At 46.9% G+C, this 27,190-nt stretch overlaps 1 protein-coding gene across 11 annotated transcripts in view; it reads right to left on the bottom strand.

Moving 5' to 3' along the window:
- Nucleotides 1-27,190, bottom strand: part of BRSK2 (BR serine/threonine kinase 2) — a 1,020,916-nt gene that overhangs the window by 26,968 nt on the left and 966,758 nt on the right. For all 11 annotated transcript variants that reach the window (XM_069623972.1, XM_069623974.1, XM_069623973.1 and 8 more), the window contains 3 exons: nt 22,149-22,272; nt 10,955-11,135; nt 10,332-10,421 (listed from right to left, as the gene is read on the bottom strand). In XM_069623972.1, the coding sequence (XP_069480073.1) occupies nt 10,332-10,421; nt 10,955-11,135; nt 22,149-22,272 (395 nt within the window). The remainder of the gene's footprint in view (nt 1-10,331; nt 10,422-10,954; nt 11,136-22,148; nt 22,273-27,190) is intronic.

The following is a 27,190-nucleotide window of genomic DNA, read 5'->3' as shown; positions in this document are numbered from 1 at the left end:
CATTGCATGCGCCCCAAACCAAAGCCAGTGAGCTCGGCTCACTTGGTCTTTTGCATGTTAGAAACAGGAGCAGTTCAAATCATCCACACACAAAGGAAAATCCTCTAGGCTCATTGTCCCTCAATATGATAAAGGCCTAGGTGCAGTGTGTTCCCTGGCATGTACAAGGACACTGATTCACTGCATTCTTAGACAGAGTGTAGGGCCCCGGTTCCTCATCACCCTCATTGGCTGAATATTGTCTTCCTGCCAAGCATTGTTTGTACTGCTTTGCTACTGTGCAAGGTTTTTTTTCCTCTAAGCAATGAAGCCCGGGGTTCATCATTGCCTCATCCACAATATACAGCCATGGGTGCACTCAACCCCTCTCTAAGGATCTGATTCACAGAGCAGTTTCCCATCGGATTGTGCCATTATAAAATGCTTCTGTGAATCAGGCACCAAATGTAGCACAACTGTACAAGCCATTCATTGTTGCATTCATTCCCCCAGAGAATACCTACTGGGCTAGCACCTCCCCAATAAATACATGCCCTTTTGCACTGCATCCAAAGGAACGAATGCCCAACAGACCCAATGCAAAAGGGATAAGGGCCTGGGTGCATTGCTAGATGACGTAGCATAAAATTGAGGGTTTACTGCATTGCCTCCACGGAAGAGAGCTCTGCATGAGGCTGCATTGTTGATGGGGAAAAGTCCTGTGTGCGCTACATCCCCTAATGTACAGTATGTGTGGGATTTATAAGGTGCAAACCTAGTTGGTAAGCAACAGAGTGCTGTTCAAAGGGGATGCACCCCACGGGTTTCAAGTAGAGTGCGGGCTAGCAGAGGAGCCCCAGTATAAAAGTAAAGCTGCCGGTGCGCTGCCCCTCTACTCAGGCTAAAGCTAGGGATACATCGCATCAACTAGGATTCAAAGCTCTGGATAGAAATCCACCCACATGGAATCAAAGACCGTGCAGCCTGCATTCAACTACAGGATAAATTAAATACCAAGGTACACTGCATTCCTCATGATCAGTCATAGAAGTGCTATCTCGGAAGAAAGGGTAAAGGCCTACTTGCACTGCATTTCCACCACATGGTGATGTCCTGAGACGCCTGTATCCACACACAGCCTAGGTTGCATTACTTCCCTATGTGACAATGCTGAGTGTGTTCTGCACTCCCCCATGGACAAAAGGCCTGGGCAGACTATATCCTATAGCTTAGGCTAAGGTATTTAGTAAAATAAATGTTACAGTGTATTTAGGCTATGTCTCTGGCCCACTGCACCCACGCCATGGGATGACACTTTGGGAATTGTATTACCTGCACAGTTGACCACTGTCAATGCACTACGTCTGTCTTATAGGCTAAAGTCTCAAGAGAACTGCTGAGTATACATCTGAGGCCCTGATTCTAATGTGCATGCAAACATAGGAAAGTTTTCTTCCACAAAAGAAGAACACTTTCCTCAAAAGCACCATATTCTGGATAATGGAGTGCCCCGTCATCAAATAGACCACTTTTGCATTTTCCTGATTTCCTCCTTGACAACAGCTTTAGCAACCATGAGGAATGCAGAGCAGACACTCCGAGAGGATTCTCCTTTCAAAAGTACTGGTTTTGCACGTTAAAAGAGGTGTCATTATCCCCTGTTGAACCCTTTTCCCTGTTTAATAATAGAATTTCCTGCACTGCAACACCACTTTTCGAAATTGCCGAAAGCTTAAGGACGCTTTTGAAAATTAGAAAAGTGGCAGTCTTTAAACAAGCAGGAAAGCAAAACATCTCCCCTCCAATACTTCTACCCACTTCAGAATGGTGGTCCTGGAAACTGAAACTGGAGTGGAAAAGGCCGACTTTCCACACTGCTTTGAGCACAAACAGGGAATCGGTGAGGGGGGTTGGGGGGACGGGGTGTTTGTGTGTGTGCGTGTGCGTGTGTGTTTTATCCCTGTGTGCCAATTCTGTCTAACTGCAGGTTGCCATTAGTCATTCTGGGGAGATACAAAGAAAATGAAATGGAAGAGAAAATCTGACATCTCGAGGTTATCAGTAACGTTTCAATATCGCATCTATAATATGTTCCCTCTAACATCTTTTTGGAAATGCATCATTCTATTGGGATACTTCAGTAACCGGTTTGGACACCGAACTTTGAGTTCCATGTAAGCCGCTTATATGTCACGGGGAACCTAGAAATTAAACTAGGCACATAGCAAACTGTTCAGAATTGTGCTGAACCCATATCTGGCCCCAAACAGATCACAGGCAGAGTAGCCAATGCCCGTGAACGTAGTGGGCGAGGAGTAGCTTTGCTGTGCTCTCTCTCTCTTATCCAAGGGCTCGCCTTCACTGTGGGAAACGTCGCAGGCTGCTACCACTGAAAAGCACATCCTCTCCCAAAGATGGCGGTCTTCTCAAGCGATGGCACACAACTATAAGGCGCCCTCATCACTTGTAGTTAGAATGGGCGTCTCTATAATAGACGGACTGCAGCTGGGGCTTGCTTCAATAGCAACCATATACTGCAGCTGAGACTGACGTGATGAGCCCGAGCCAGGCCCTTCTTCAAAATGATGCCCGTGAGATGCAGATGATGCGTGTTCATGTACCTCAGGTGTTGCTACCATGAGCCCAGTGGTCTGTCGTTCATAGGTTGATATGTAATGTAAATTCATGATAGCCTCGTTACAAACTAGAACTTAATGGTTCATACTGAGACATGCCATAGGGACGTGCGGTATCCACAGGGAATGCTTTCTGGATACCAGAGTCTTACTCCAATACACATGCCAAGACCATTCCAAAGGGGAACGGGGGATGGGGGGGGGGCTAGCTCAAAGAAGCTGCAACTGCACAAAAAGACACTGCACTGCTCTCCTTATGGAAGTCCGCCAAAGCATTCTGCTCCAGAGCTCCAGCCCCCTCCACGTGCTCTCAAACTCGACTGGCCCCAGGTGGCACCATCCTGAGGTGGCCGGGTACCCGAGGGGTCTGTACACGGATCTTCATTGCCCCGAATGTAGTCTCTGGACTACTGTATTGGTTGTGAGGCACCATTTGTTGCCCAGGAGGACATGTGTATCCCCCATGCACGGCCCAGTGGGAGGTCTGCATTGCGCGCGTTGGCTGCGATGTAAGTCCTGTGTTCTTGGGTGAAAACACAAAGAAGAGTATAGTGCTGTGTCTTGCTTGTGCCCTGGCCAGAATCTCCTCCAGTGAGGAGCATGCTCCTTCCACACTAGGAATTGGTTGTCCAATTTAGCCTCTCCACCCACAAGCCTACTGCAAAGTGGATTATTGTGCGCGACTCGGGTCTGTGAACAATGCCTGCTCCATGCACTCACGGAGCGCCGTCGAGATTCACTCAACCTTACGATCCTGTTTTCTAGGCCACCAACACCTGGACCAGATGGCTGTCTACAGTAAGAGGATAGATGGGAGGCGTAAACAATGACCCCCACAAGACTTTATGCCCAAATAGAGACACCGCCTGTGCAGACGATTCTGGTCCGTACCCACCTCTTTATTCGATATATTGCCATTTTGGTGGTTAATAGTGAATGTTTTTTTCATTAACAATTGAATTGGCTAAAATGTATGAATATGTCCGTACATTGTCATATTGTAACTCAACACCCAGCCATGCATTTGTTAGGAGGTGAGCCTCACTGTTCGGTCGTACATCCCACTGGTGCTTTGAGGCACTGGCTTGACCTCAGATGAAGGATGAGGTTGCTTGGCTGTCAGGATAGGAGGGTACACTTTGGTGTTGGGGAGTGCCGATGGCTCATCAGTACAGGACTGTTCCATTCTTACACATTGACACTGTTGCCGAAACATGGAAACTTCTCCAGGAGCAATGCACCCAGCATTGGAACAAGACGCTGGTGTGCAACACTGGTTCCATCCATGTTCTTGTGCTTAGAAGCTGATAGATTTGGCATTAAATGCGATATAAATGACCAATAATAGTCATTCAGGCACTAGAAAATCTTGCACTTCTGACCACTAAAATTAATTCAGATGATCCCAAAATGGGTTAATTCGCAGTGTGCAGGTCAGAGACAGAGCTGAAAGCCGTCCTGTGGCCCCCAGCATGTGCATTGTTCTGTGTTAAGACCAGCGCTTCTTACTCCTGGCAGCGTTTGATGGGGTGATTCAAACTGTCCACATCCACACCACTTTAGTGTGTTCTTTTTCACTGGTGATGGGATGCTTATTTTCTGTCCAAGTATCTCTATCACGGTGTATGCTTTTTTGTTGGTGAAACTGGAATCTGCAATATTGAGGTTTGCTTGCATCCTGCATCCGCTGCCGATAACCATAGCAATTAAAGAAGTCAGTGCATTTTGCTTTGTTTGTTTTATTGGAATGGCAAGACCCAGTCTCTACATTTGCTTCAGTGCCTAGTTCAGGTTCAGGTTAAAGCTCGAGTTAATCTCCAGGGCGCCATTTTGTATTCTTTGTGCTTCTCTTCCAGGACCACTTCCTGTTCCACAGACCCCTTTCTTGTCTTCGTGAGATTTTTCCATTGCATCCCAATGTCACTTACATAGGGAGGTTTTAGTTGAGAAATTGTCACCCTTCAGTTTTTGGGCTACTCTAGCTTTTCCCAGATCCCCTGTGCACGTTTGGTTTCACTCCTAGTGGCACAGGTGTTATTTCACCAATACATCTCAGGTGTTTGCATCAAGTTTCCCAATAATTTAACAAAATGTGAAATCAAACAGCCTCTGGTCTTGGTGAACTCACAGGAAGTCTACAAAAATGTCCTAACAAAAGTAAACAAAATTCAAAATGGTGCAGGATTACATAATGGCCAGGCATGGTAAGAGAAAGCTCTGGGGTCCAAGCTGAAGCACTCAGGGCCTCCTAAACGATTGACTTGTTACCAGGCATTGTGCCACATGTAGTCTGGCCATTATCTCCTTGATTGTTCCTGTGGGAAGGCAGTGGTGTGGACAGGCACTCTCAACAGGCAACCCTGGAGGCAACAGCTTTAGTAGACGGCATATTTGATATCTGGGCCTTCCAGGGCCATGGGTATTGCAGGGGGGACCAAAAGAGCCCAAATTGCTCAATATTATGGTTTAAGCCACCTATTTCTGCGTTTTTTTGTTTTTGTCAGATTTGCCTCGATGCTCCGGCCTGCGTTCCAGCCTCCAGCTTACTACAGAATGAGTCTTATGTTTGCATACGTGTTTACTTGTGCATTCACGCCTCACCGACGTGTTAAACTGGGAATGCAGAGTCAGCAGAGTGGAATTGTGTTCATCTCCTATCGTGATGGCACCTGTAAACCTCCACAGAACAGAATAGCATGTCATCGTCTTACATTTTGTCGGACTACCGTTAAAGATATTTGTGTCATGCATGTAGACATGCATATGTGTGTTTATAGCACACAGCTATTGCCCTATATGGGGTGTCTTGGCACTGACGGACAATTGGTCTAGAGTATCAAGTTACTTCGCCAATGACCATGTTTTCAAAAGTCTCCAAAAGACAGCAGGATGTTTTCTGCCGGAAGGTGTCCTGGCGGGTTGAGGTTGCTCCAGCGAGCAGATGCTTGGCGCGCAACTGATCCACCAGCAGGTTTACGGTCTTTCTGAACAAAGGCACTGTTAGAAGACGGCAGGTGAAGGAATTAATATTGCAAACTTCAACAAAGGGCGTCACTGTGTTGAAAAATACATGGATTGATTGAATATCAAATCTTGAACAAATGACCCATTTGAACATGGGCACCAACGTAGCTCACACCATGCTGGGGTCATTTAGTAAGAACTTTCAATTTTGAGAATGATCTTAAATATTTGTAGACCCAAAATCCAAGATGTAGAAGTGGCAAGTTATTCGGCACACAGTAATCTAATTGGGATTGAACAAAAGGAACGCAATAGTGACCTGATACAGGAACGCAAAAGGGCCAAGAATCCCACGAATTTTCATTAAGAGGAATAGGCACAATTGAGATGCCCACTACAGCTGTGAGATGCCAGTCAGATCAGCCTTAGTTTTCATGCCGGGGCTCTTCACTGACTCCATGAGAGAGATTTCAATTCTATCGTTCTATACATGTTTGAGGAGCGGCTGGTCATCAGCGGAATAAAGGGCCGCGTATATGTAGAGCAATGGGACTACCCACACACCGTCACTCCCGATCGCTCCTCTAAGATCAACAACGAGTGGGAGTGGCACTGGTGCTGGGCCTGCTTGGGGTGAAACCTGGCCGCAGAGCCACAGCAAGCGGTCATCCACCTCCAGGCACTCAAGTGCATGTGCAGTTTCAGCAGTTTGCATGACGGTAGCAGGACATGGGTCTGAGTCATTGGTTTGGAATTTAAGGATAATAGGTGGTCCAAAGAGTTGTTTTAAGGAGTGGCCGCACTGCTGCTTTTAAAAGAATTTGGAGCAATGAGACTTGGGCAAAGCAGGTTTTCATATCAGTCAGGTTTCCCTCTCAATAATGGCGCCACTTTAACTATTGGAGGAGGATGGAGAATAGAAGTTGCAGGGGGTGAGAAGAAACGAGGTGAACTGATGCATGGGTTGGGAGACAAAGGCAGACAATCACTTCATTGTCCAGCACAAGAATGATTGCCCGGTTTACATTTCCGAAGAAAGCTCCCAGAAGTAGAGAGGGAACAACCACAGTGTCAGCAAGTGGCGTGGTTTTTTTAGACACACCTTTGTATTGAGATTAAAAATCACTGTTTGGGTACAGTCTGTTCTTATGGTTTGTCATCAGCTTTGCATATGACCAAGCCAAAGATTTAAACATCCATGTTTCCACGTATGTATATGATTAACGCCCGCATTTGTCTGCAGCCTAGAGATCATATAAGGAACTAAAAGACCTTAGAAAAACATTGTGTTTGTATTTTATTGTATTCGATGGAAGATGCAGCTCCAATGAAGATGGACCATTCTGGAAGGGCTGGAGCAGGCCTCGCTGAATCCATCATAGTGGAAAAGGCCAGGTGTGTAACTGCCTTCCACTTCCTCCTGAGCAGGAGTGACTGCAGCAGAAGTGGGAAAGATCAGGTGTGTAGCTGCCTTCCACTGCCTCCTGAGCAAGAGTGACTGCAGCAGCAGTGGGAAAGGCCAGGTCTGCAGCTGGCTTCCACTTCCTCCTGAGCAGGAGTGACTGCAGTAGAAGTGGAAAAGGCCAGGTGTGTAGCTGCCTTCCACTTCCTCCTGAGCAGGAGTGACTTCAGTAGAAGTGGAAAAGGCCATGTCTGTAGCTGCCTCCCACTTCCTCCTGAGCAGGAGTGACGGGAAAGGCCAGGTCTGTAGCTGCCTTCCACTTCCTCCTGAGCAGGAGTGACTGCAGCAGAAGTGGGAAAGGCCAGGTCTGTAGCTGCCTTCCACTTCCTCCTGAGCAGGAGTGACTGCAGCAGAAGTGGGAAAGGCCAGGTCTGCAGCTGGCTTCCACTTCCTCCTGAGCAGGAGTGACTGCAGCAGAAGTGGAAAAGGCCAGGTGTGTAGCTGCCTTCCACTTCCTCCTGAGCAGGAGTGACTGCAGTAGAAGTGGAAAAGCCCAGGTGTGTAGCTGCCTTCCACTTCCTCCTGAGCAGGAGTGACTGAAGTAGAAGTGGAAAAGGCCATGTCTGTAGCTGCCTCCCACTTCCTCCTGAGCAGGAGTGACTGCAGCAGAAGTGGGAAAGGCCAGGTCTGTAGCTGCCTCCCACTTCCTCCTGAGCAGGAGTGACTGCAGCAGAAGTGGGAAAGGCCAGGTCTGTAGCTGCCTCCCACTTCCTCCTGAGCAGGAGTGACTGCAGCAGAAGTGGGAAAGGCCAGGTCTGTAGCTGGCTTCCACTTCCTCCTGAGCAGGAGTGACTGCAGCAGAAGTGGGAAAGGCCAGGTCTGTATCTGTCTTCCACTTCCTCTTGAGCAGGAGTTACTGCAGCAGAAGTGGGAAAGGCCAGGTCTGTAGCTGCCTCCCACTTCCTCCTGAGCAGGAGTGACTGCAGCAGAAGTGGGAAAGGCCAGGTCTGTAGCTGTCTTCCACTTCCTCTTGAGCAGGAGTGACTGCAGCGGAAGTGGGAAAGGCCATGTCTGTAGCTGCCTCCCACTTCCTCCTGAGCAGGAGTGACTGCAGCAGAAGTGGGAAAGGCCAGGTCTGTAGCTGGTTTCCACTTCCTCCTGAGCAGGAGTGACTGCAGCAGAAGTGGGAAAGGCCAGGTCTGTAGCTGCCTTCCACTTCCTCCTGAGCAGGAGTGACTGCAACAGAAGTGGAAAAGCCCAGGTCTGTAGCTGCCTTCCACTTCCTCCTGAGCAGGAGCGACTGAAGTAGAAGTGGAAAAGACCAGGTCTGTAGCTGCCTCCCACTTCCTCCTGAGCAGGAGCGACTGCAGCAGAAGTGGAAAAGGCCAGGTCTGTAGCTGCCTCCCACTTCCTCCTGAGCAGGAGCGACTGCAGCAGAAGTGGGAAAGGCCAGGTCTGTAGCTGGCTTCCACTTCCTCCTGAGCAGGAGTGACTGCAGCAGAAGTGGGAAAGGCCAGGTCTGTAGCTGCCTCCCACTTCCTCCTGAGCAGGAGTTACTGCAGCAGAAGTGGGAAAGGCCAGGTCTGTAGCTGCCTGAGTGACTGCAGCAGAAGTGGGAAAGGCCAGGTCTGTAGCTGCCTCCCACTTCCTCCTGAGCAGGAGTTACTGCAGCAGAAGTGGGAAAGGCCAGGTCTGTAGCTGCCTTCCACTTCCTCTTGAGCAGGAGTTACTGCAGCAGAGTGCAGACCATTCTAAGATTTAGTGGAAGGACAGAAAGCATCCAGGTTTGGAGAGACAACGGTAACCGGATTGGCTTTGATATAATGACGCGTTAATGTGTGATCAAAGTGTGCTGGGGTTTTATTTCGGAAGTGCTTCAAAATGTTCTGTGCATTACAAGTGTAAGGGAGGTCTAGACAGTTTAACCATAAGTGAAGTTCTCAGGGCACAGTTGAGGGCAGTTTAGCACAGCCTGGCTAACTAGCTCAACTGCTGTGCTGCCAAACTACTTTGATGCACAGTAGTCTGCAACTCATACCCACGTCCACATGACAATAATAGAAGGGAGAGGAAGAGGCTCGTAAGAGTACATTCCCCTGGACTAGGCTGCAGTCCTTTAAGGTGATGCAGAGTTGATCTTTGAAAACGAAAGCAAGGCCCCCATCATGGCGCGAATGGTGGTACGGGACAGTAAACGATTTGCATTTAGGTGGCTTAAGTTATGCTGAAACTGGCAAGCTCTTCCGGGAGCCAAACATGAGTGATACATGTTGTATTGAGAGCATTTGATCGGGATTAAGATAAAGCATGCAGTGGCCTAGGAATTAGGGACATAATTGACAGAAAATGTGGGTAGGAGGATTGTGGAGATACAAGTTGTTGGTGTCAGTCGAAAGGTAGCTGTAACTCTCCCCAGAGTGGCCTCTCAGTGCCAATCGCTTTGCACGTAGGCTAGCCCTGGCAATGGTAGTCGAGGGCCTCAGCCACTGTCATGCTAGGTGCCACTACTGCACATGTGCCTCCCAGCTCCTGCTTGCATTCAGCCAATGACTATTGTACTAGGGTCACTCTGCTGCCACCAGATCTCAGGCACTGCCATGCTATAACTGAACACTAGGTGCCGCTGTGGCGGTCTGCTCCATCTCCAATGGTTGAAGGAGGTTGTTGCAGGCATTATTCTATTGAGTCCATCAGCAGAGGACACATGTTTCAACCCCAGATCCTCAGCGTGGACAGCACAGCTATTACTAGAAAATCATTCAGCCAGTGTACAACACTATCTGCAGCTTATGTGAACCACATATGTGTCTGGTTGTGACATGTATGTGCATGATGGTAAGGACAATGGGAACAGTTGAGCGGGTCGCTTGGGAGGGTGCACTGTTCACATACCGTACATTAACGGAAGGCCTCGCTGTAGAGGGACATTCTTGGATGGACAAGGTTTTCCGGGCACTTGCCAATAAGTAAAAGGGATGATTTATAGACAGGTCAATGCTTCAAAATGTTTGATATCCCTGAGGCAGAGCTCGTCAAATGTCACGTGTGTGACAGGCTTTGCCATAGAACCAACCAGTCAGAAAATCTGTCAACTTCTTGACTGGCCAGTTGGCAATGCACCCTAGAATATACTAGATGGCTAGCACTAATTGGATTGGGCACAGGGTTGGGTGGCACAAGCCCAGTAATGATCTAGCCCTTTAAATGGTCTCTGGACCTGCTTACATTACTCCCTTTACAAGCCAAGCACCATTGTGTTGGGTGTGTAGGTGGGAGGTCTGCCCCCCCTCCTAGCAGTACATGCTTGATCAAGCACCATGATGATGCCAAGCAATGGCCCCCACACTCACCTGATAACTGCTGTACACAGGGCTGCTCGTCTGTGCTTAGTAACTCTGCCTGGATTGTTTCCACCACACGCTTGAAGCGCCTGCTTGGACCTGAGTGCAACAAAAGGGTAGCGACAGTAATAATAACACACATCAAAATGGAGGGCATCTGGTAGCAATATTAACATCAATAAGAATAGAAGTAGGGATAAGGGCTCGCCACATGCAGTGCATACCAAGAGTGAAATACTTCTACTTTTAGGGTGGGTGGGTGGGTGTGTGGGTGGGTGTGGGTGGTGGTTCCACATCTGAGCGTGCATTTGACTGGTCTGTGACAGGAGTCTGACTGTCACATCACAGTGACAATAATGTGTGACACGGTGCCTTGACTCAGTGGGTCGGGGATGGTCGGAACGAGGCACTGTAATAGTATTGTGGTGATTACTTGTATATCACTTGGGATTGTAGGCTTGTTGCAGTGCTTTTGCAGTGATGCAATAATCAGCATGGACTGCTATTGGATGATCAAGGGGAGATGTGTGGCTCAACTTCACAAAAAGCGTTCCAGAATGGTGAAAATGGTTGCATAAAAGTAGTGGCACGCCCCTCCCGACCGTTCCCGCTCACGTCGACCACTGTCTCACCTGATAGCAGAGTGAACGTGACCGAGTAGATCCCATTCTCCTTCTGTGCTTCACTCCCTTCCGTGTAGGTGATGTCCACCTGAAACTTCACGGGCTTCTGAAAGACAGCCGGTCCCCCGGTGGACTTGTATTCGGCCCGGAAACTTGTCTGGGAGATCACGCTGTGGCTGAGGCTGGGAATCTACAGCAGAGGAAATGGGACAGGTAGATTCAGAGAAAGGGCCTTAGCAACATGCACACAATGCGATCCAGGCTTGCAATCCAAAGGGATCCTGCTGCTGTCTAGGGCATGAGATTGGGGATGTGTGTGTTTAGGATTCGAGGCTAGCTCTGCTGCCAAAGGCCTACGCCTGTAAGATCAGTGTAATCTGAGGGACAGCTCTGCGGGTTCTCGCATGAAACGGTTAGGTCTATGGGGGATCTAGGCATTAGCTCTTTTGCCCTGTCCTTGGACCTGTAAGATGTGTGATCTGAATATCTTTACCCCAAACCAACACAACAAGACTGGCCTAAAAGATAGTTCGAGTTCTAAGATCTGTCCGAAGCCTAAGACGGAAAGATGGGTCTGATTGATTAAAGGGCTAGAACTCCTGGCCATGGGCTGGGCTTGAAAGATGTGTCCTCAATGTGAGGCTTGAACCTGCAACATCTGTGGAACTTCAATGATATCTCAGCGAGTGGGAACTTTAACCTACAAGGGTAGTTCAGTTAGAGCTGGATCATCTAAGGTCTGATTGATGGGGTAGTACCAAGTCTGTATGTCCTCTGTAAGTGGAGGGATAGCTCTGGCACCTTAGAACTGACACTGAGATAGGCAGAGAATGGTGTTAGCAAGAGGCAATGTTAGTTGGCAATCTTTGATGCCACAAGTAGCCGTACACCACATTGTCTCGACGACAAGTGGCTGAAAATTGTCTTTAATCAGCAGATATGTGTGCTGTTTAAGACATTTCTTAGTTACAAATGGAAACCCACCTTACACTTAGTCTTCCCTTTGACACACTTTACTCACAATGCGAGGTCTTACCAGATCCGATGAAAGAGATCCTCTTCCCAATTTCAACACTTGCGAATCCATCGCCTTATCTACTTTTACCTTCACCCAACCATTGTTTGCCCATAACAAATCACACCAGTTCCCTTCATCCTACACATGGTCACTTTAGCACCACCTATAATCGGAAACTATTGCATTAGAGTGCAGATAGGGAGAAATGGCATAGAAGGAGGTACACAAAGCTTGTAGGTGTTGTTTGGTTATTTGCCCACCCATTGAAAGTCCATGGCCATGCTAATCCCTATGGCCCTTTCGACCCAGTTACTGTCACTCCCACACCAAACACCCCCTCATGGGAACTCATTGAGCTCACTTCAATCAAGCCTTACCATCATACTTTGTATGCAAAGTGTCTGACAGGGTGTTTAAAAGCAATCTTCTGAGTGTTAATGACTTAAGAGTTGTTAGCGTGCGACTGGTGTAATAAAAGTGTCTTAAACATGTCTGGCGTCAGCCACTCTTTTTATAAGCAGGACACATGTTCTTCAGTGAAGTCCTGTTAAAAACCAGTATTGGCAAAGCAACAGTTTTGGCTTGTAGTAGGCATTTGCCAGGCACTGCCATTAGATACCCATGCACGCATACCATTTTGCACCTGCTACCACTGAAAGGCAGGTAAAATCACTAAGGCAGTGCGTGGCAAGTGCCTTTCCCATGTCTACACAAAATCCCAAACTGTTGGCATTGCCAATACTTGTTTTATTTTAGTGTGTCTCCCTAATTGACAGACGATGTGCTCACGTGTGAGTGTCTTGCATACTAACACCATGGAATCAAGCTGTAACTCACTTATTAAGTCCAATAATGTCATGCCTGAAACTCTTTCTGTTGTGTGTCCCTACCGGAGAATTTCTGACCCAACTAGAATGTATCTTTGTCTTGTGGAAGGAAGCCTGCTCTGCCAGAAGTTGTTTTATTGTTCGGATTGCGAAGCACTCGCCTCCATAATTCATGCTGCTTGAGCAACTTTCATCAGTGTCTGCATGCAAACAAAATATATCGGTGTATTTCAGCACATGACTCTGGACACCTAGATGATGAGTCGGGTCTGCTTTGTACTGCATGTACTGAGCCGACAAATCGGTGCGACTAAAGCCCCTTTACATTCTCAGCTCTTTAACGCTACAAATACAACACTTACAAAAACATCACACTTTTAAACACTAGATGGCAGCATTGCACCAAATAAACGTAACCCTGAGCTTGAATACTCGTGGAAGTGGAGGGCTAGTTGGGTGATGATAGTGTGGCTAAAAGCAAAAATCAGAGTGCTCGAAAGAGTGAGACAGAGAGAGAGGCAGGGAGATGGAGGAAGGCAGAGAAAGAGAAAGAACGATACAAAATGCTACAGAGCGTGGAATAAACTAAAATCTAGGCTCTTATATGTAAAACACAGGGCCAGCTTTAGGCATGGGCGGTCTACTGTGGTGCCACATTAGCCCCCCCGTTAGACCTCCTGCCACGCCACCTCGGGGGAGTCTTTCAAGGGCTCCCCCTGAGCTGGTATGGTGGGTGAAGGCACCCTAGTGAAATGTAATGAGACCCGCTCTCGTTCTGGTGAAGGGTGCTGCAGTCGGGTGCTCTTCATTCAAAGAGGGCATTGCTGCTAAACCAGCATGGGGCAGCCTTTGAAAGCCTTTGGTTTGGCAGTGGTGCTCTATTGAAGCGATACACGGGATCAGTTAACAAAAGTGCACGGGCGTCGCCTTAAAAGAGGAACTCCATGTAAGTGATTAACTCCTCGTTCCAGCGGAGCAGCGGGGAGCGAATCACTTAATCAGAGCGCCGCTGCTACGGCATGCGACTGCTCTGTGCTGGTTTGCCAGCGGCGCTCTATTTAGCAGAGCAACCCCACATTTCGTAATACAATATGTGATTAACATGACACACTGAACCTGTATGACACATTATCAGGTGATGACATCATACTGTAAATGCTACATCAATGGCGGAATGGCGCCACAGCACAAATGCAGGATGCCAGGAGTGCCGAACATGGCCAAGGATCTATCCTTTACATAAAAATGATAGGCAAGCCTAACAAGGGCATTCCTATCAGTTAATTAGATCCCTGCCTTTCCATGGCAGGTCGGGCCACCCACGCCGTTTGCTACAACTCTCCCTGTTTTATATACACTGTAGAAATGGATGGGTGCTACTTGAAACAGCGCTGGTAATGTTCGAGGACAGTACTGGCGAGTATAGCCACTCGCGGACATAACGTGAGTTTCCTCTTTAACTCTTGCACCATTTTGGGATTTATTTCTATTTTTATATTGGCTTACATTAATAAGTATTCTAATATATGGCCTAATTTTGCACAGCATTAGAACACAATACAGGAGAATGGCTTGGCAGTAGAAAAGGAACCATTTAACTAAGACTCGTTGAAGAAACAATATACACCAGCATTCCTAAACGTTAGGACAATGAGGCCAGAACTTGGCACCTATTTGTTTATGTTCCTCAATGCTCAGATGTTTTTTATAATAGTGAAAAAATGAGTTAAAACATTATTCAATGTGTTCTCTACGTTGTGTCTTCTCCCCTTTTTCCTCCATTTTCTCTGACCTACTACCTCGGGTAACAGGAATTCCAAGTTACACTGATGTGACACATTTGATTGCTACAAACCTTAGCCTTGATAAAGCCTGCTTTGGGCGAAACACGTGGGCATGGAGTCCGCTAGCATGCTATTCATACGGATGTGATATTTTGGCTAATGTGATGCTACTGTAGACTCCAGGTTTACATGATACGAATACAGATGTGAATAATATGGATGTGACCCCTGGGTTATTGTGATATAAATACTGGGAACATTGTGATACTAACATGAATGTGATACCTTGCCTGCCGCAGGATTAATACTCACATGACTAAAAGGCAATAAATTGGAAATATTTATTGGATGTTTTTGTATCGGTTACACCGGGTATTGGGTCTAGCTCAGGGGCAACACGCTCATCTTGGAAGCAAGACAATGCAGAGAAACACAGGTTCGATCGGTCCGCGCTTAGAAACCTCTGGGTATTAAGCGTGTTATAAATAACCAATTACAATTACAACCAAAGGCTATATACATTAAACTGCCCATGTGATTTTAATAAACGACCTGAAGATGGCGTACTTGCATTAGAGTCAACCTTTAATCCTCGAAGTTTCGGTGCACCCCTTTTTGGCGCCGCCGATTTGGCGCGGCGGCCAGTTCGGCGCACCCATTTGGGCGCAGAAGCCTTTCTGGCGCCGTCGATTTGACGCGAGGGACGTTTGAACATGGCTGACATTGCAGCCACGTCTAAACGCCCTCACGACCAAATGGAAATGAATTACTTGCAGAACAAGCTAGAGCGCTGCTGGCTGCCAACAGGGCACTTCACCCCGCTCCAGTGACGACCAGGATGAGACAGCTAGGTCCCCTGTCTGCTATGGGGGGGAGGGGACTGTTTGGGGGTGACTTCACCACCTTGCCCGGGGCACTGAGATGAGCCTGTTAATTCGTCACCGTGCCGAGACCCAGGCAGCCTGACTCTGACCCCCGTAAAATTCCTCACTGCCTTCGGGGCTCCAACAGTAGAGGCAGGATCATGGATTTGCCAATGGCCAGGTCCTGCCCTCCATGTGCTGCCCACATGCATGGCCTATCTCTGGGGCGAGCAGTGGAGGATCGTGGCCCATTGCCACCTGTGCTTCTGGCAATTGATACAAGCAAGAGGTGGGGGGCACCTTAGCTGCCCTGGCACCCACCTCACTCACTAACTTTCAAAGTGACTGCCCTACCCACTTTCATAAAGCGCCGTGAAACGGCACAGGTATTGCTACCAAGCACTATGTATACACTTGTCATATCCCCAAAGCTATAATCTAGGACTGCCAAGCCAACTGCCAGAAGTTCATGGCCATGTACGAAGATGACTGTTTGACCGCGATGAACCCCACAGGAGCACAAGAGCATCTGTGGTTGTTGAGCATTTTTGGGACAACACCTGTCCGAATGTGTGCACTGCACGCCTGATAAAATGTGCACACCAAAAGCTCCTGGGGACAAAGCTCTCTGGGTGGAGCGCGTGCACTTATGCTTTGATTCTGCTTCATGCGTGCGCGCATTTTCCCCTGTACTACACGCCGTTCCATAGGATCCCTACGCGATTCTTAAAATAACTGACACTAGGCGGCCGGCCAGTGTGCCGCCATGTCCACCTAACTTCATTCTCGGGGGACCCCCTTATTAAATGTGAAATCAGTGTCTTACTTGGAACGAAATGACTTGAAAATGAGAACTGCTTTCACAGGCGCGACATCACAACAGACGTTTCCCGAGCTGCAGTGGCATCATGCTGTGTGTTTACTTATTACAGTGAGAGCTATCTTCATAGGCATGCCATCGAAATGGGAGTCGCCCTTACTCCAGTGACCTCACAATGAACCCGTCCATAGTAAGAGGCCATCACGATGGGAGGGGATTTCCTAGATCCGATATCAGAATATGGGGTTGCCCTTACTGCAGTGACATCCCAGTGAAGCTGCCCGCACTACTGTGACGCCAAGCTGTGTTTTCCTTATTACAGTGCCAACAGAGTTGGACTAGCCGTGTCAGGTCTGGTATCAGATTGAGGGATGCCATCCTAGATATGACATCAGAATGGGAGTTGACCTTACCGCAGTGACCTCACGGTGACACGCCTTCACACTGTTATTGCAGCGACAGCAAGCACACTGGGAGTGCTCATTTATTTTAGGTATGTTACACCGGCAAGTGCTGCAGCTCCAGTGACTTGATATCAGAATTGCTCCCTAAATGAATGCAGTCCTATAAAAAGGCGGCCCTTAGTACGTGAGCATCGCACTGGGCGCTGCCCTACGATTCAATAACACAAGCCCTGCCCTTCCAGTAGTGACTTCACACAGAGGGCAGGCCTTCCACACTGTGACCGGTTGCCCTCACTCAGGAGACTGGACACCACCAGTCAGGCTGGGTGCAGTCGGAGGAACCCAAGGTCTGCAGAATGGTCCGTGCCCCACTGCTCTCCTCCCAGCCTGCCTCATCGCAGTCTGGCAGAGGACAAGTTTCCAGCCCCGGTGCGGAGCACCCTTCCATCGCCACCACATGTAGACAGTAGGCAACCCAACAGTGCTTGAGCTGTGCATGGATTCCAAATTCAGACCAGAATGCATCGCTGCAAAGTCGTACTAATGACATCTGTGCGCTATACAAAACCCCTTTAACGCGGATTCAGTGGGTGAGCAGATAGATCTATAAAGAGCAAGTGCGTCTCCCAAAAGAGGGAGCTGCCACCCAGACACGGGTTCCATATCTGTTACCAAGCACTCTGAAGCTATCATTTCTGGTATGTAGCGCTATATAAAACATTTTGGAATATTTTTTTACTACTGGGCCATATTATGATGCGGCGGACTGAATTCACAAACTTGCGCAGACCTCATTTTGGGCTAATTTGCCCACTCCCACGTGCCAAAAGAGCCCTGCGGCGGAACGTTCCAGCGCCGAACTGGTCGCGCCACAATGGGCGCGCCCAAATGTCTCTTGCGCCGAAGCGGTCGCGGCAAATCGGCCCGCGCCGAACTGGCCGCGCCAAATCGTCCTGCTCCGCGAAGTTTTACTCTGGCATTAGGTTGTGGGCTAGGACTTCCAAAGCATAGGTGCTCACTACCTATTTGCTCAATCCCATTCTTTATTATTAAGGCGGTGCGCGGTCACACAGTTCTTAGAACCTACTCAGCTTCTTTAGACCTAAAATACCCACGACACATAGAGACCAAGAATAAACAAACAGACCTGAAATGCACAAGGATTGAAGAGACACCTATACCAGGTGCATGCAGAGGTAACAGAGAGACACGGCGGCCACCAAAACACAACGAGATCAAAGAGAAAAACGGATAGACCGGATATAAAGAGGCTGCAGTCCTACACAGAGATAGAAACATGCAGACAACCGAGCCAATAGGCACAGGCGAAAAGCTCAGATATGCATTGGTTAATGGCTATTCGCCAGCACTGTGATCGAGATGTGCATACGTTACAGGGCTTTGTGGGGTGGTCAGAGGGTTAAGTGGGGTTTACACTGAGTGTAGAGAGAAAATAGTAATTGGTGCAGTGATGTCTTTTGGTAATTGCCCCTTCCATAAATGGGAGGGGGGCAAACAGGTTAATGTTGAGGCCTTTGCAGTGGTGCTATGTGTATTCAAAGAAACACTTTCTGACGAACGTGAAACCTCATTATAAAAACTCTGAGAGAATTTGACAAATTCAGGGGTCTGCAACCTTGGGCCCGCCAGATGTTTTGGAGTGCAACAGTCTCAGCAAGTTTAGTCAATGTTAATAGATTATGGGATGCAAAACATCTGTAGAGCCGCAGGTTACAGAACCTATGGCATAGCGATTTATGACCAATTATTTGAGAAAAAAAAGTCCATTTAGCGATTGAAGGATAACCGGGAGGATAGCTCAGGGGCAACGCGTTTGTCTTGGAAGCAAGACAATATCAGAGCAACACAGGTCAGAATTCTGGGCTCACACACGTTATAAAATAGCAATTAGTATTATAACAGCCACCCTGACACACTGGTTTAAAGTGTTTAACTTCTTGTCAGTGCATTGCTTTAATCCCGTTCCCATTTTTCGTGCTGTTTATTTTTTTCTTTAATTTTTCTAAAAAACATTTAAGATCATTTCGCACCTGTGATGTCCTCTTGTAGCATCTGATAGCAGGTATCTACTGCCCTCTTGTGGTTATGGGCTGTAAAAAAACATTATCAGTCGAGTCTTCCTTTCCTCGGATTAGTTTCTCAAATTTCATTTTTCCTTGAATCCACTTTAGATACTTTCTAAAATCAGGTTCTGGTTGAAAGGGTAGTGGGAGGGAGCTGCATACAGTAGGTTAAGGCTTCAGGCACCTTAGCTAGCCTCTTCTGCAATTAGACCTAGTTTGCAGAGTTGGCCGGCTGCTGACATTTTCCCTTCCTATCAAATGTTCATGAAATCCATCAAGGCATTGCTTTTCCGCACACTAATCGAAGGACGCGTTCAACTAAACATACCAAGTGAACAATGCTCAACCGCCACTGGCTCAAGCACTTCACAAGAAACGTTCAATGCACAATGCCACTTAACATCCACATCTTGGCTGTTTTCACGTAGAACTTAACCACGTGTTTGCATATTCTCATTGGCACTAATGTTTTTAACTCTTTAGAACTTTACCCCACAGTATGTCGCCTGCTTCCTGGTATCTCTTTCAGAATCAAACCCTGCAATGATTATGCCCAAATAGTTTCTAATCGTGTGTCATTTCAGATTGCATGCCACTGCTTTTAGTTTGCATATACCTTGTGTACCCAGTCCTTTTATCTTAAACAAAACAGAGAGGTACTTTTTACCAAAAACCATAATACCAAAAAGATACCGAACATTTTAATTAAATATATGGGGGAGTGGGGTAAGGGGTTAAAATGGGTGGGGATGGGGTTGGGGTTACAAGGATAGAAAACCAGGGAACTTGAGGGACTCCCCCCACCCCCCCGCAACCCGTCAATAAAAAAAATTAAAATTCTGTCTTTTTTCGGTATTATATTTTCAGTGAAACTTACCTCTCTAAAATTGTCTTCGGTAAAATCACATACAACCGTTCGATACAATTACAATAGCTATGTATGCACGACTGATCTCCAATCTCCCTTCCTGCCTTTTCTCCTCGTCTCATGTGGGTGTTTAGATGGTTTGTCCACTTGCCTGTTAGTCAGTCATGCTTAGGCAAGGTTATTTTTCTACCCATTCTGGCGGCCTTAACACCCCTTGTTTCATTCTGCATCGCAGCATGGGGATCACTAAAGGCCAGTCCTGAAAGATAATGATCACTGGCCTCCCTCTCCCAACTTCCGCCCACCTTCCACACATACAGCCCTTTTCGTAATTCCCCGCTTATCAATTCGCCTGTCAGATCCAAGTTCCCATCCCTGGGCAAAAAACGACGCATCTATCAACGCCTCCTTGGCCAACATGCTAAAAAGGAACGCACAAGCACTCCTTGGGTCTATTGCACATCAGTTCCCCACTAATATCGGTGTCTCCCTCCTTTCGACAGCAGCATTCTCATTCTCCGATTACAGCAGGTGTTGAGCAAAACCCCTTGTAACTGCACACATCTACGCAACCACTCCGCCATCTGCCCTCGTGTTTTTCACATCGTTCTTTCTGGCCTACTCCGATGGCCCCCTGCAGCCCGTAGCCTTGACTCACTACTTTGTCTGCCTCTCTTAGATTACTCCCGCGCTACTTACAGGTAGCTGTTTCGACGCTACGCGTCTGATAGGGCAAGGGCTTGGTGGTTTAAGGCCTTTGTAGCTGTGACTGGCCTGGTATGAAAGTGATTAAGGTAACATAACATAACACAACACAACATTGCACCCACTAGAATTCGAGTCGAGGGTGTGGCTGACCTGCAAAGGTAGATACACCAGGATTAGTTGGGGGAGGGCAGGGATGCACAATTCAGAGACCCACAGACTGTGGGGCTCTGCACTCAGGAGCTGTTGTTGGATGGTGGCACCGTCACAGGGTGCATGGTTGAAGCAGCAAATGCGGAGCACTAGGAAAAGCTGAGACAGTACAGCAGTGTCATGGGCGGGGAGAAGGGGGGGGGATTTGCTTCTCTCCCCATGTGTCACCAGCTACCTTCCCTGCCTGCTCAGCTCCACCAGTAACAGAGCCAGATGCCGCCGGTTACTGACACTAAAGATATGTCATGCACCATCACTAAGAGGACGGGGGATAGCACAGGGGCAACAACGTGCCGGTCTTGCCCGGATCCGCTCCTAGAAACCAAACTCAGGTATGGTATTAGGCACGTTATAAAGAACCAATACAATAAATTAAATTAAATAAATATGGTGATAGAACTAAAAAGAGCAATTGCGCTGCAAAAGGCCCAAATAATCCCAATGCAGAAATAATTATTTTAGAAGGTTAAAGAAATAAAATAAGAAACCGATCATTCTCTTGCCAGGGTGGATTTGTGGGGCCTCAGTGAACTCTGAGAGGGGAGTGGTCATGATTTCCCCCTGCAAGGTCATGCCTTTATTTCCCTTTTCACCTTATAGCAATCACATGCACCCCCCCCCCCCCAAGGCCTGGCAATGAGCCTGTGAAACATGCAGCTTGAAAACAACATCGGGATAGAGTCGGCAAGAGGCATGGTTGGCGGTCATAAGGCTTTGTGCGACCATCGATGGTCAATAGGTACCTGAAAACCCAAACAACCCTCCACAAGCTCCGTGCACCTCCACATCTGCTCCACCTACACTCTCATGTCAACGGCTCTGGCCTCAGTAGGTGATGCATTAGAGCCAAAACTAAGCAGCAGGCGAAACATGGAAACATGGCCTCCTAAGTGTTCTTATACAGATGGAGATGTTGTAACGCATTTCGCTCCTCCTTAAGATTATTAAATGTTTTATTTATTTATTATTATAGTTGTATTTAGTTCCTAGAAACTTCTACAAGATTATGATGGTAATGTGGAAAACATGTAGTGCCTTAAATGCCTCCTATTTTGAAAATATCACTGAATTATAGGTTGGGATCAAATAGCAAAGGTATGACATCGGTTAGATTGAAAGTCCTGGATTATCCAGTATTTTCTATGTAGCCCATGCTGTAACTAGCCCAGAGGTGTTGCTAGGTCAGGAATAGGTCAGGGGCTACACTAATGTTGAGACTGTCGGGATTCGAGGTTAACTAGCCTTTTGGTTGTAGCTCCTGGGCTTCTATCCGGGGCTACAATCAAAAGACCTGGGGCTATAGCCCCTTGAGCCCACCTCTAGCAACGCCTCTGAACTAACCCCATTCAATCCTAAATAAAAGTGAGGTGGTGCTTAAAAGTAGGCAGCATTTAATTACCAATTATTTGCACCATTAACTCCAAATTCAAAATGAGGCTTTTAATTCCCGCAGGCACGTGTAAACGCACGTGGCGAGACACGTAACGTGTACACAGACACATGGCTGCACATGTGCAGTGACATACAAACGCGGTGCCACAGGCATGCAGAGGCACGTGTGCAGTGACACAAAGTGGCGCGCTGAATGGCAGCCATACATACCCAAGCTTCGCTTACCGAGAGGAAGGCATGGACAATATCGGCTTTGATGGAACTCAAAGCCTTGTCTTTTATCACCACGAATATCTGCTCTTCTTTCTCCAGGTTGATGAAGTTCCCAAACCAAGATTTTTTGGCAAGTCTGCAGAAGGGTGAAAGTAGGGAGGATTAGAGAGGATTTGGTGTGAGCAGGGTAGGGTCGAAGAACCAGAAGAGTTTCGAAAATACTGCTTACAAGAGCCATTTTCTATAACAGAAAAAGAACAGGCCTACTGGCAAGCCTAGCAAGGGAACTTATCCTGCAAACAGCCACAAGTGGCCAAAGAACAGGAAGTAGCTAATGGAAAGGGATTAGACCAGAGAAACTATAGAGAGCTAGGCGCAAGGCTGACACAGGTCAAGTACACACCAGGCAGGCACAAAGCCAGCAACAAAGAAGCTACACATAGGTCGACAAAGGCAAGCTACACAGAAATTCACTGTTAGCAATAGATTTCTGCATGCACAGAATAGCCACACCGACCACAGACGAGCAGTTCCAGAGCAGGCAGACACAGAACAGCCCTGCTCACGTAGACACGGGGCAGCTACACACCGGTGCACACACTCGTGATGCCCATATATTATTTCTTAACGAATTCTTCAGATACAACGTCTGTGCTGATGAAAATGAAAATACAGTAATACTTTTGTCAACTATGTTTTTGAGATTTGGAAAATTAGTCGTAGAAAACTTTGCTCAGTAGTTGACTTGACCAACAGTGTTCTCAAGTACACCCCTATCCGACCCAGACATGCTCACAGTGTACACCAGGGGCCAGATTACAGAAACTTTGCACCGGTGCAAGTGCAAAGTTTACACAGTATTAGCACTAGGGCAAAGTTTGCCCTATTTTTAAAAACACTGGGACACATTAAAAAACCCTTGTGCCTCGACAAGTGCAGTTTGGCATATTAAAAGCACCAGGGCTAAAATTGTCTTAGTGCTAAAAAGATACATTTTTGATAAATGTTTGCCTCGGGGCAAAGTTTTCCCTAGTCCTAATACCATTCCGTATTAGCACTAGGGCAAACTTTGCTCTGGTGCAAACATGTAGTGAACATGCACTTTTTTTGCACTAGGGCAATTTTTGCCCTGGTGCTTTTAATATGCCAAACTGCACTTGTCAAGGTGCAATGGTTTTTTAATGTGTCCCAATGTTTTTTTAAAATAGGGTAAACTTTGCCCTAGTGCTAATACCATGCAAACTTTGCACTTGCAAAGTTTCTGTATTCGGGCCCTAGAATTCTTCCACACACAGTCACACACACAGTTGGCAATTTGCAAACATCACGTTGCAGGACACTACGCATGCCATTCAGTCAGAACTGATTTCTATGCTATTGTGAGGAATTGCCATCTGGCAAGGATGCAGAGATCTGGCTTTTTTGATTTTCATTACATAAAAGGATGCAGGTGATTCCTTCCCCAAAAGGGGTACTCTGCTAACCAGATCCCCCTTTGTCGCAACTCCAGGGCAAAAGCATAGTGCAGTTGTGCCCTGCTGATTGTTGTGGCACAGAGTATGTTCAAAAGTCACAAGATGCCCACTCAACTGCAAAGTCACTACAGCACAGGGGCGACATTTAAGATATGCCTGCCCAAACTAACATGATCATGAGTACACCATGATCAACGTAAAGTACTGAGCTTCTTCCAGTTCTTAGCTTCTTTTTCAACTCCTCTTCCCCAAGTTCATGAAAGTTCCACAAAAGTCTCTGGATTACGATTCTTAAGTTCAAAACAGTTCCACCAAACCTTGGGTTTCCCTTCCCCAAGTTCAAGGCAACACAGTTCCACAAATACTCAGGGTTCCCTTCCCACAATTCGAAGCAACACAGTTTAACAGAAAAGGGCTTGATTATTTCATCCTCAAGACAACATCAAAGTCCAGCAAGTCTCAGGATTTGCTTCCCCAAGACTTTAACTCGACAGCCTCTGCTTGGCTTCCGTCTCTCAGTTTTCAAAACAAAGTTATCTTTTCTTCTGGATCAGCTGAATAACTCTTTCAACTTATTCTTTCCTGGTTTGCTTAAACAAGGTCTTTGGCTTCCATCATTGAGGGTTCTCTAGTTTAGGCACAGTTTTCAGACCAAACGGTCCACTCATTACAGGTCGTGCAACCAGGACCCTTCGGCCTTTTTACCCACACAGTTTCTTCTGCTTTTGTTCCTATGTTTATACTCCCGTTCACTTGGCCTTTACTTGTCAGATTCTTAGTTTTCCCACACAGTGTTGTGTTACACAACTTGGACCAATCCTTGGTCTTGCCACACTGTGTTCAATTACAAGTGTTCACTTGGTGGTTATTTCACTCCATTACCACCTGGCCATTGTGCTCCCTCAATCTTATATTCTTACTTTATTGCCCCTTTCTTGGCTTTCTCAAAACCAAGTGCTGTAGTTCATATGCATTCCTCACTTGTTACATTTTTTCTCATAAAAGTTTCATTCAGTGTGATATTCAATAAGTGTTTTATTTGCTTTGCCGATTCTATTTTACCCAACCTACGGCCTCTGGCTCGTTTCATCAAGTTCATACAATTTCACTTGTTCGGCGCATTCCTTTCATTCCCCACAGCCCCCAGGAGTGCCCCTGTTCGAGTGACTTGCTTTCCTCACTCACCGGTATGCAGCATCCCTTCCAGGTGGCTGTGCTGCCGGTATTCATCCTCACTCGCTGATCTCCTTTTGCCCGCTCACTCCACTTGCTCGCCTACGGCTCTTTGATAGTCTCACTGTCAGCTCCACTTGAATTGTGAGGATGCTGGCAGTTTCCCTCCTTCCTCTTCTGCACTCAGAGTGCCGGTGGCACTGCTTCAACCACAGAGGTTGCCAAACTTGCGGTTCCTTCACAACCCAGCTGCTCACAGGCACAACAAGTCCTTTGGGTCTTCTGCCAGCATTCTGGCTGCGCTGCAGGACCCGCCATGGTTGCCTCCTTCCAAGCTAGACTCCGTGCTGGACTCTTCCACACGGTCTCCCTGATGGTCTCTGTGTTGCTGGATTCCTCCCTTTTTATACACCTGCAACCAGTTGACATGTTGCAGGTGTGAGTCTTAATTAGAATTGCCTGACTGCAATTAGAACAACATGCCTGGCCTTCACAATACTCAGTAGGCCTCTTCCTCGACCCAGTACTATGTAGTTTGAATGAGAAAAATACATGTGAACTGTTGTACAATAGCCCATAAAGGCTGGGGGAGGGTTAGGTTGACTTTGACAAGGAAAAGGTGGATACCATGTCTCGCCTGTTGGCAGCCTGTTCCCAATCCCCAGGGACCCTCCACCCAGGTGATCCTCCCTCGCTTCTCCAACCCCAGGGTCAGGATCCTAAGCGATGGCCTTCTCCTTTCCACCCGAGAAGAGGATCCGGGCGGAGTAGAAGTGAGGACACCCTCGAAAAGATCCCAGACATGTGATTGTCTTGGGGGATTTGAATTCCTCTTGTCCATTAGTGGATCACGATAACTTTGAGAATATTGCTGTGCTGCTAAATGAACACTCGACGAAGAAGCTCCACAATGGAGCCAAGTGGCTTAAATGAATGAGCTCCCTGGGATCACTTAAAATAAATGGGGCAGTTAAAGGGGATGTCTTCGGAAATCATCCTTGGTCAAGGGAGGACTCCAAGTCCACTTTGTACTATATTTTCATGGTTAAATCCATTTTTGTTAAATGTTGTGAATTTAAAGTGGAGTATACTTCATATAGTGATCATTATTTTTACACTGTTATTTGGATCTGTCGATGGACAATCAAAGTGTATTGTATCCCAATGAAGTTTATTGTAACCTGAGGGGCAATAGAATCACGTGGAACAAGAGTACACTTAGAAAAGCCAATGACACATTTAAATACTTGTTACAGCGTGCAGATTTCCATCATACAATGGGGATAATATTGAACAAGTGGTGACTACTAATTTGAAGGCAGCTGAAACGACCACATGTGGAAGCAAACAATTATGTCAAGCTGACATGGTGAACTCGCATGTTTTTGACCAAGAAAGTGCGGTGAAAAAAGGGAAATGAGATATGCAATCAGGTCTGTTAAAATATCTGCCTTACCATTAATGGTTGAAAAAGAAAAAATGGTTAAGCTTGCTGCAAAATAGAAAAATTGGATCAAGGGACAAAGATCCAGAATTAAAAAGCAGGATGCTGAGTCGATGTTGGCTTGTCTTTAATCTAGAAAAGTTATTTATTTCTGGATTCTGGTAAATAAATTAAAGTTTTTAAACCAAGGTGCACAGGTTGACGCGGTCCCAGAGTCTTTATGGGTTGATCATTTTTAAAGCCTATATGCCCGGGACCAAGCAATACGGTTCTCTGTGAATCTACTAGCATCGGAAAATGAAAAGCAGCATTTGATTGATTTTTCCCCTCAAACTATTTTTGATGTCATTTTGTAAGAAAGCCCATCTAAGGCACCTGGGCCCAATAACTTATCGAACAAACTTTTTAAGGAAAATGCATGTGGATGGGCAACAATTCTGTCCTTCGTTTTTGGAGATCTAGACATAATCACAATATATAAACGTGGGACCCACTCCAACCCTAATATTTATCGCCCCATAACTATATTAGATGAGGACAGTAAAATCTATGCTGCAGTGCTGTTGAAACATCTAGTAACTTGGACAAGATAGGTGGGCCATTTGAGCAAATGGTAAACAGGCTTTAGAAAAGCACATGGGGCAACACTGAATGGTTATATACTAAAATGCTGTCGAGATCCAGTTAATGAGGGCCGTTATGAAAACCATCAACGTAGCCACAATTGACTTAAGTGTTGCTTTCAATTTGGTGAGTAGAAATCGTCTATGTCAAAGCTACACAACTGGGGTATTTTGTCAGGGTTATTGAAGCTAATTAAACGGATGTATGAGTCAACCGTGGTTCAGATTAGATTGAATAAGTGGGGAGCACTGACCAGACAAATCCCTGTTGACAATGGATTAAGACAGGGGTGCATTTTAGCCCCCCCCCCTCCCCATCGTTTTAAACTGTATGTGTCT

The sequence above is a fragment of the Ambystoma mexicanum genome, chromosome 11, assembly GCF_040938575.1.
Source record: "Ambystoma mexicanum isolate Mex_15411 chromosome 11, UKY_AmexF1_1, whole genome shotgun sequence".
In the NCBI taxonomy this organism is placed as follows: Eukaryota; Metazoa; Chordata; class Amphibia; order Caudata; family Ambystomatidae; genus Ambystoma; species Ambystoma mexicanum.
The sequence above is the reverse complement of the archived record's forward strand: the minus strand, read 5'-3'. Positions and strand labels throughout refer to the sequence as shown.